The sequence below is a fragment of the Nanorana parkeri genome, unplaced genomic scaffold (assembly GCF_000935625.1).
Source record: "Nanorana parkeri isolate BGI_ZX_2015 unplaced genomic scaffold, ASM93562v1 scaffold3134, whole genome shotgun sequence".
Classification (NCBI taxonomy): Eukaryota; Metazoa; Chordata; class Amphibia; order Anura; family Dicroglossidae; genus Nanorana; species Nanorana parkeri.
In genome coordinates this window covers 48,532-59,113 of record NW_017309402.1, presented here as the reverse complement: position 1 = coordinate 59,113, position 10,582 = coordinate 48,532, and the positions used below count along the sequence as shown (strand labels likewise).

The following is a 10,582-nucleotide window of genomic DNA, read 5'->3' as shown; positions in this document are numbered from 1 at the left end:
ATCATGAAACATGAAAAGAGATGTTTATCATTTCTCACACTGAATGAGTCCAGATGACGCTCATCAAATACAATCATGTGATTCATGACTCCATGTTCTGCCATCCATCCAATAGATGTCAGCACTTCCCGGGCAGGGTGACCACCATCTTTATTCTGGCTGTGATTGGCCAGCATGTTGGAGACATAAATCACAAAGAGTTGTGTCACTGTTTTGGGCAATGATGTCATCAGCTGACCAGTGATTGTTGGTTGGCCTCTGAAGCACATTGATAACACTGTACAAATGATCCAGCAGTATGATGGGATATAACAGAAAGTGTACAGCGTGTCATTCTCCTTCACATAATGAAAAGCCTTTCCTGATAATTCCTCATTTCCAAAGAAATTTCTGAAGAAGATCAGTCTGTCTCTGGGGAGAAATCCCATGATGTCCACTATTCTCTGGAAGACATGAGTATCAACTGAGGCCAGTCTGGTTGGGCGGCTGGTGATCAGTACAGAGCAACCCTGAAGAAGACTCTGCCTCACCAAACTGACCACAATCTCACCAACCTCTGTTCTCTGTTTTGGATTGGACATTTTATATGATGTGAACTCCATTTGGTGAACACTTTCATCTAAGCCATCAAATATAAACATCAATCTCTCTGGATGATGTAATATATCTCCAATCTGAGTCCTCAGATACGGATATTGTTGAAGAATCATCCCCTCCAAGCTGACCTCTCCCAGTCTATTAAGGTCCCGGAATCTGAAGAAGAAGACAAAAGCAAATCTCTGGTAGTGTTTTCCGGTCACCCAGTCATTGACAAACTTCTGTATCAGTGTGGTCTTCCCTATTCCTGGCACTCCGCTCACCATTACTGCATGTGGTGCACATTGTGACTGGGGGCTCCAGCGGAACAGTCTGTTGGGGGAAATATGTTCCAGTCCAGATTGTGTTTTCTTCAAGCATTCCTCATGTCTCACCCCGGTCTGTATTATCTCATTCTGGGGACGTTCCCTGAACTGATCTGTGGAGACTACAACCAGGTTCACATAACGCTCATTGATGAGGAATCTTTGTGATTCCAGGGTAGTTCCTGGGGGTCTGTGCTCCTCTAGAGTCTCAGTCCTCTCCATCAGATGTTGTTTGTGCTTCATCTGAATTTCTGGGAAGAAATAAAAACGAGTGACTTAGGTAAAAACAGACGTTTGAAGCACGATGTTTCATCTATAATTTCTTTCTGCAGTTTTTAAAATAATAGATTTTTCTATACAATCTTATTTCCATTTTGTAAAATCCCCTAATACCCTAAAACCTCTGAGCTGCCGCAGTGTCAGTATAATCAGAGATTTCATAGTCAATGTTTCCCGGGCAGGGTGACCACCATCTTTATTCTGGCTGTGATTGGCCAGCATGTTGGAGACATAAATCACAAAGAGTTGTGTCACTGTTTTGGGCAATGATGTCATCAGCTGACCAGTGATTGTTGGTTGGCCTCTGAAGCACATTGATAACACTGTACAAATGATCCAGCAGTATGATGGGATATAACAGAAAGTGTACAGCGTGTCATTCTCCTTCACATAATGAAAAGCCTTTCCTGATAATTCCTCATTTCCAAAGAAATTTCTGAAGAAGATCAGTCTGTCTCTGGGGAGAAATCCCATGATGTCCACTATTCTCTGGAAGACATGAGTATCAACTGAGGCCAGTCTGGTTGGGCGGCTGGTGATCAGTACAGAGCAACCCTGAAGAAGACTCTGCCTCACCAAACTGACCACAATCTCACCAACCTCTGTTCTCTGTTTTGGATTGGACAGTTTACATGATGTGAACTCCATTTGGTGAACACTTTCATCTAAGCCATCAAATATAAACATCAATCTCTCTGGATGATGTAATATATCTCCAATCTGAGTCCTCAGATACGGATATTGTTGAAGAATCATCCCCTCCAAGCTGACCTCTCCCAGTCTATTAAGGTCCCGGAATCTGAAGAAGAAGACAAAAGAAAATCTCTGGTAGTGTTTTCCGGTCACCCAGTCATTGACAAACTTCTGTATCAGTGTGGTCTTCCCTATTCCTGGCACTCCGCTCACCATTACTGCATGTGGTGCACATTGTGACTGGGGGCTCCAGCGGAACAGTCTGTTGGGGGAAATATGTTCCAGTCCAGATTGTGTTTTCTTCAAGCATTCCTCATGTCTCACCCCGGTCTGTATTATCTCATTCTGGGGACGTTCCCTGAACTGATCTGTGGAGACTACAACCAGGTTCACATAACGCTCATTGATGAGGAATCTTTGTGATTCCAGGGTAGTTCCTGGGGGTCTGTGCTCCTCTAGAGTCTCAGTCCTCTCCATCAGATGTTGTTTGTGCTTCATCTGAATTTCTGGGAAGAAATAAAAACGAGTGACTTAGGTAAAAACAGACGTTTGAAGCACGATGTTTCATCTATAATTTCTTTCTGCAGTTTTTAAAATAATAGATTTTTCTATACAATCTTATTTCCATTTTGTAAAATCCCCTAATACCCTAAAACCTCTGAGCTGCCGCAGTGTCAGTATAATCAGAGATTTCATAGTCAATGGAAAATTATAAATCAATTTGCAGAAATAAACATCTAATAAAAAAACAAATAACTGTGCTAATAAATTCCAGTGACTACACTCATCCCCACAACTTCTCAGTGCCAGACAGGGCCGCCATCAGGGGGGTACGGCCAATACTCATGTAAGGGGCCCGCCCGGGACCCATACAAGAGTATCGGCCGATGGTGAAGGGCGAGGAGGCGGCTGGGCCCCCGCAGCAGCGGAGGCCTGGCCCTAGCAGCGCAGGGCCCCAGCATTGCCGCTCCAGCTGCTTCGAGACAAGCCGGGGCCCCATCATGACGCTGCTCGTCTGAATGCGGAAGTGATGTCACGTTGGTGACGTAATGTCATTTCTGGTCAGTCCAGCGGGTTGGGTGTGCAGGTCAGTGGCAAATCCGAGAGGGGGGAGACGCTGCCGTCCTGAAACCGACAGGAGGATAGCAGCTCCGCTCTCCTCTCCGCCTGCCGTTCGATCATCGTGATCGAGGCAGGCGGGGAGGAGAGCGGAGCCGCTGTCCTCCTGTCAGTTTCAGGATGACAGCGGCTGTGTGCCTGGCCGAGCAGAGGATCGGTAAGTATCATTGATATTTACCGATCCTCCGTGCATAGCACAAACACTGGAGCGATCGTCTGATCACTCCAGTGTTTGTAAATAACTGGGGATACATAGTACTATGTGTCCCCAGTTATGAATGAACAGACTGCGATTTACATCACTTCCTGTTCATTCATGAATTTCTCAATGGGGAGAAGCACTCAGTACAGAGGCTTTTCCCCATTGAGAATCTGCTTGATAGTAAATATCTTACTATCAGCAGTTTGTGAATGAATGGGAAGCCTCTGTACTGAGTGCTTCCCATTCACTGAGTGCTGAGGCTGCAGAAAAAGACATTGAGGACTCTGTGTCCTCAATGTCTTTTTCTATTTCAAAAGGGAAATGTCAGGGGTTTGTTTAGACCCCAGATATTTCACCGTAGCCCCCCCAACAGTAAATCAATAATAAATAATAATTACAAAATAAATTTAAAATGTGTAAATAAAAAAAAAAGCACAACCCCCCTCCCCCACACACACATAACATAAACGTGCACCATATTGTGGTGTACGCCAGGCACATGCGCTGAAGTGCGTTGTTAGAACGCATCGCAGTGCATGATTTTTTTCTATCGTAAATAAACATTAATTTATCTGTGGCAGCGCATGGCAAAGCTTTGTGACGCATTGTCGTGCGTTGTAATACCTTGTGTTGTAATTAAATATACACCTGTATAATTTTATCACAGCACAAACGCCAACACAGCGCAAAAACCATTTATAACATAAATCGCTTATTTACTGTTTAGCGTTCCTTCATTTTCTTTTATAATCCCCCTTTCCTCAGCCTCTCATTGGTGTGGCAGTATTGCTGACTTTATGTGAAATGTATAGCTGGTGGTATTCTGCATAACTGTATAATCATTATACAGGAATGCAGAATACCACCAGCTATACAGGACTACAAATTCCAGCACTGGCGGGGGGGCCCAGAGAGGAAGAAGATGCCCCCCCAAGATAGTGCCGCTCTGCCACGCGCAGCATGTAGGAGCGGCTGTGCGGCGGGGCTGGAGAGGCTGTCACTAGTCCAGCAGAATGTACTGCAGGCACCGCCAGGCAGCACATTCTTCTGTGTGAGGACCCTCTCCTCTTAGCCCCACCACCTGGCCACCGGGACACAGAAGAGGGCCCTGCATGAGAGTCAGGTAAGTCTGGACCGGGAAGGGTGATGCTGGTGGTATTCAGCATCCCCATGATTTTTATTAAGAAGTATTGCTGGGACTTTTAGTCCTGCATAGCTGGTGGTATTCTGCATTGCTGTGTATTCATTATAGAGTAATGCAGAAGAGCACTGCCCCCCCAACAGTAAATCAATAATAAATAATAATTACAAAATAAATTTAAAATGTGTAAATAAAAAAAAAAGCACAACCCCCCTCCCCCACACACACATAACATAAACGTGCACCATATTGTGGTGTACGCCAGGCACATGCGCTGAAGTGCGTTGTTAGAACGCATCGCAGTGCATGATTTTTTTCTATCGTAAATAAACATTAATTTATCTGTGGCAGCGCATGGCAAAGCTTTGTGACGCATTGTCGTGCGTTGTAATACCTTGTGTTGTAATTAAATATACACCTGTATAATTTTATCACAGCACAAACGCCAACACAGCGCAAAAACCATTTATAACATAAATCGCTTATTTACTGTTTAGCGTTCCTTCATTTTCTTTTATAATCCCCCTTTCCTCAGCCTCTCATTGGTGTGGCAGTATTGCTGACTTTATGTGAAATGTATAGCTGGTGGTATTCTGCATAACTGTATAATCATTATACAGGAATGCAGAATACCACCAGCTATACAGGACTACAAATTCCAGCACTGGCGGGGGGGCCCAGAGAGGAAGAAGATGCCCCCCCAAGATAGTGCCGCTCTGCCACGCGCAGCATGTAGGAGCGGCTGTGCGGCGGGGCTGGAGAGGCTGTCACTAGTCCAGCAGAATGTACTGCAGGCACCGCCAGGCAGCACATTCTTCTGTGTGAGGACCCTCTCCTCTTAGCCCCACCACCTGGCCACCGGGACACAGAAGAGGGCCCTGCATGAGAGTCAGGTAAGTCTGGACCGGGAAGGGTGATGCTGGTGGTATTCAGCATCCCCATGATTTTTATTAAGAAGTATTGCTGGGACTTTTAGTCCTGCATAGCTGGTGGTATTCTGCATTGCTGTGTATTCATTATAGAGTAATGCAGAAGAGCACCAACTATACAGGACTACAAGTCCCAGCAATGCATTATATTTTTAAGTAGGTATGCACCAGTCGGTGCCAATACTGGGCATTTTCACAAGTACTCATACTCGTGAAAATGCCCCGATACTAAACGCAGATACCGGTGTTCTGTCTAGAATACCAACGTAATCGAATTTGCCGACCTCAGCATCTGCGCTTGTGCACAGACCAGTATGATCGAGGAAACCGGGATCCGCCTGTGTGCAAACGCAGATACTGGGTTGGCGTTCTCGACAGAACACCGGCACTAGATTTTTAAACTCAAGCGGCTGCCTGAGGTCCTGCGCTTGCTGGGGACCTCGGCAGCCTTCTTGTTAATGGCGGCTGGGGGGCCCTTCATAGTTTCTTGCCCTGAAGGTTCTAGTTACGCCTATGAATTCCAGCAATACATTATACAAAGCTGCAGCGGATCCTCTGTACAGAGACTGATGTGACTGGCTCAGTGTTCTCTGTATAGCACTGCAGTATATGTCAAAGCTATATAAATGTATAATAATAACGGTGCAGGGGGGGGACCAGGTGGTGCGGGGGGCCGGCCCAAAATTTCTGATGGCTGCCATGGTGCCAGAGATTCATAAGCAAAACATATTTGTATTCATTCACAACAATCTCTGTTCTCTGCAACCCAAAAAACTTTTTTCTTCAGCATGACTCCCCATATCAATGACTTCCCCATTCCAGAACAAAAACAGAACCTGTGATCTATATCCTCCAACAACATAAAATATCCAGCAATCCCCTCTCCGTTCTGTTCAGATGTCTTTCCACTAAGGATTGCACCCTGGAAAGTATCCTCTGACATTGACATATCACGGATTCCAACCTGAAATAAGTTATTTCTGGGAGGTGCCCTTCTCTTTTCAGGTTGGTGCCCACTTTTCCCCCACATCCGCGGGGTGGGGGGAGAGCACCCCCCTGAAATTATGGCAGATAGCAAAGAAGCTAATGCTTCCCTTGCTATCTGCTGGTTTTTTTTTTTTTTAAGTATTCTGACACCTTCTGCTATCACAATAAAAAAAACAACAGAAGACAGCATAGGAATTAATAGCTAGATTACTATTGGCCATTTCAATTTGTAATAGCCAATAGCAAGCTGGCTATTGCACCCGCCCTCTGCTGCTGTGGAGAACTTCAGGTCCACCTGATTGACAGCAGCAGTGGGCGGTGCAATAGTTAGTCTGCTATTGGCTATTGCAAATTGAAATAGCCAATAGAAGCCTAGCTATTCATTCCTATGCTGGTTGCTTTTCTCTTTGACAGATGGCGGTCGGCGGTCCCGATGTCAAGAAAAAAAAAAACAGATATTAGGGAAAGGTTTACTCTGTTAGAATGAGCAGCGTAAACCTTTTCGGGAGAAATTGTTTCTCTCCAGGGCAGCCGGGAGCCAATATCTTATAGAGGGAGACTCCTGGAACGTCCGGGAGAGTTGAGATGTCTGACATATATCAAGCAATCCTCCCTCTGTGTTGGTTAGGCCTCAGTCCCCAATTAATGCACTCCATAAATGAAATGTAAATGAAGAGGACTTCATATCGTCACTTGATTTATTAATACAACATCACCAAAAGCTTGATATCATTCAACTCACACTTGTGAAATGTAACCAGCATGTAAGATGAGGGCCAGGCTAGCTTCCCCTCATGGCTATGATGCACAGCATTGTCTTGGAAGCATTTGGGGTTTGCCTGGTTATGGGTGGTCCTCGGCCTAGTAGGACAACCACTTATCTCACTTTACATTGATGAATTGCACATACCCAGGTACCTGTTCAGGGGGAAGCACTCACCCCCTCAGAACAACCTGAACAGTTCATAGGATGTGCCATATGGTTCCCCTGACCTAATGGTGCAATCCTCCACACTCTCCATAGACCAGACCAGGAGTGGAACTCTCAACACTCTAATTTTCCCATGGAGGATCACAGGATGGACAGCGGGTACTCCAGTCCTCACATGCAGAAGAGTCCGCAAGGGTGCATACACATTTACATTAACTATTCATCCCGGGTCACACAGATATGAATCTGAATATGTCCAAATGGAATAGCTTACAATTAATGTTTTACTTGCATAGTTGATTATTTACAAATACTTGGTAATAATAAGTGCACTTAGACTTTGGTGTTCCCCAATGGTCAGGGGTTCTGTTAGTTGGTCTCCAGCTGTCCTGTATTATAGGCTCTGATCCCAATACTAAGGGTTCACAGACTTCCCATTGCCAGTGGAGTGAGTTTGATCTTATGATGGTTGGGGAACAAGCTCTGGGGAGAAAATGCTTCACTCCTTCCTCTTCCCTTCTATATATAACTGACCAGATGGGCAGCAGCAGCCACCAAAGACTGGCAGCAAGGAGATGGAGGGGAGACTAAAGGGGACTAACACCCGGCTACTATTGATAACAGATTGTGTGCTCATAGTGTCACAGCACTATGACCAACTAGAATAACACAGCCAACTTAGGAACTCATGGTGGACTTCAACTGATGCAATTTGCCAGCAAAATACATTTTCCACCCCTCTACACACGCAGGTTTAATTGCATTATTTGGGATAGGAGACATCACCACCTCAAAAGAACCTGAGTACAAATTGGGTGACAAGTGGCAGCAGGAAGACCAGGAACTGGTTTCCATTAGAACACATCTGTAGTGTGGCATTGCGTGGCAATACCACGGTGTTAGGTGGCCTCAAAGTCACCCAGGGTTCTCAGCCAGAGGGGCTCCAGGAAGAAATTACCTGTACCACGAAAGAACTGCCTTTCAGTCCTTTCCGTGTTTTCTGGATCATAGTTGGGATCCTGGAGCCAGGAAATTTCATAGAGCTCTAGGTGGGATGAGATCTCCATTCCTGGGTCCAAGGAGTAGTAGTGACCAGCACCTAAATTGTGCACCTGTGTACATCGCTCATGAAGAGGACCAGAGGCGTAACTAGAAACCCCAGGGCCCCGGTTCAAGAAACCATTAAGGGTCCCCCCCCCCAAAAAAAAAGAAACATGATTTTGATACCTTTTCTTTTTTTTCAAACTGGTTTGAAAGGGTTTAAAAAAAAAAAGTTTTTGCATATATCTACTGCTTGGCAGCCTTACATATATGCAACAACACCTGCAGGTTTAATAACACTTTAAAGCATTTTATTAATTTTTGGTTGGAAAACGCATGACACTACAAGACAATGACACTCTGCACAATACAACAATCAGTACCTGCTGCAGCTTTCCTCCAGAATACCCTGAGACGCCGCAGCCTTCAGAGCAATGCTGTCCTCTGCAAAGGCTTACCCCAACCCCAAAAAAAAATAAAACGTTTAGTTTCATCTTGTTTTGATTCGGATTTTTCGTTTTTCGGGATTCGGAGGAAATTCGTTAGCAGTAGTCGGTACGAATGTTCATTTCCGTTTCATGTTCGTATCGTTCGTTTCATTGCAGCAAAGTGACATTTTTTTTTTTTAATTGTCACTTTGCTGCAATGAAAATTCGTCCTCAAACGAAAATGCGTACAGACTACTGCTAACTAATTTCGTCCGGAAAACTAATTTTTCCGAAACGAATCGCACATGTCTACTGGACGCAGGGCTTAGGGTTAGTTCACACCATAAGCAGTGCGTTCTGGTCCGATTCTGGCCAGAACGCACTGCCCGCATTGCGGCCGGCTCACTTTTTGGCCAGGCTGGAGGGGGCACAGTGGGCTATTGAAGTAAATTGCGCCGTAGACACCCCCTCTGGCTGCAATGCGATCGCCCGCATGGGATCGCAAGGCACATTGTGCCTGCAGTGTGGTCGGGTACAGTGCGATCAAAATAGTGCTTGCAGCACCGCACCCAAACGCACTGCAGGCACAATGTGCCTTGCGATCCCGTGCGAGCAATCGCATTGTGGCCGGAGGGCGTGGCTATGGCGCCATTCGCTTCAATGGCCCGCCAGACCCCCTCCTGCCCGGCCAAAAAGTGAGTCGGTCGCAATGTGATGCAGTGCGTTCCGGCCGGAACGCACTGCAAGTGGTGTGCAGGAGCAGCCGTTTTTTTGGTATAACCACTTCCAGCGGAGGACGTATATTTATGTCAACCCGCAGGAAGTGGTTAAAAAACAAAACACACACACGTAATGAAACATACATATTACACACACACATTAAAAACACAGACACACGTAGCTTCATTAATGGGGGGGAAAAAAATCACACACACACATTAAAAAAACACACAATAAAAACAATTGTTAATTAAAAATTGTCCCCCTCTCCTGCTTACCTGTTTTGCAGGAACGGGGGCTGCATTGCTGGGGTCCAGTGTGGCACTTGGATTATCCTAATGGTCGAGTGGAGGATCAGTGTGACTGTGATCTGCATCTCAGGCTGATGCAGACCATACTAATTGATCCCTGCCAATCAGCGGCGGCACCACGAGGGATCGATCAGTATGATCTGCATCAGCAAGAGATCACGAGGGATCGTTAAGTATGATCTGCTTCAGCAAGAAATGCAGGTCATACTGATTCCCCGCTGGACCACCAGGGAATGATTTTCATTTAATATATTGCCGCTTCGGCAATATATGAAATGAGATGTGGGCACTTGCCAGGTTTAAAGATGGCCGCCGCTACTCGCGGCGGCCATCTTTAAAAAAGTAATGTGCAGTCAGTCACAGACAGGGGGACACCCTTGACGGTGGCTCTGCTCACCGCTACTAGTGGCCGGGATTTCGATCGCGGCGACCCCCCTGTTCACTTGCGCGACCCCACTTGGGGTCGCGACCCACACATTAAGAACCGCTGCACTAAAGAAACAGAACTTACAGAGCTATTCACTAAAGGGAGAAGAGTTTGGAGAAGGCCGGAGAAGGGAACAATCTAGGACAACAGAGCTGACCTGAAAAGTGAGATGAATTGGAGAATTGTTACAAATCAGCTCTGTTGTCCTTGTGCCGCCCCAATAGGGGCATAGAATATGAGATGCATAGCCTCAGTTAATATTAGCATTGTTATATAGGTTAGAATTTATATAGTGTGATTTGCCTAACTATTTTCTCATAGCTAAATCCATGTGTTATCCTATGCTGCCATCTAGTGGCCTTTTGTTGTAACAAACATGTTTTCTGTAATTATTCCTCATGTGACGATGTATTTCCCCCTAGTGTACGCCCCTTCCTTCTTCCTGTGTGCAGTACTTCCTGTGTCATGGCCA

The 10,582-nt window shown here is 45.6% G+C and overlaps 1 protein-coding gene across 1 annotated transcript in view; it reads right to left on the bottom strand.

Moving 5' to 3' along the window:
- The window catches only part of LOC108802809 (NACHT, LRR and PYD domains-containing protein 10-like), a 24,391-nt gene that overhangs the window by 310 nt on the left and 13,499 nt on the right, over positions 1 to 10,582 (bottom strand). Inside the window, exon 5 of the mRNA XM_018574662.1 lies at positions 39 to 1,153. Within this exon, the coding sequence (XP_018430164.1) occupies positions 39 to 1,153 (1,115 nt within the window). The remainder of the gene's footprint in view (positions 1 to 38; positions 1,154 to 10,582) is intronic.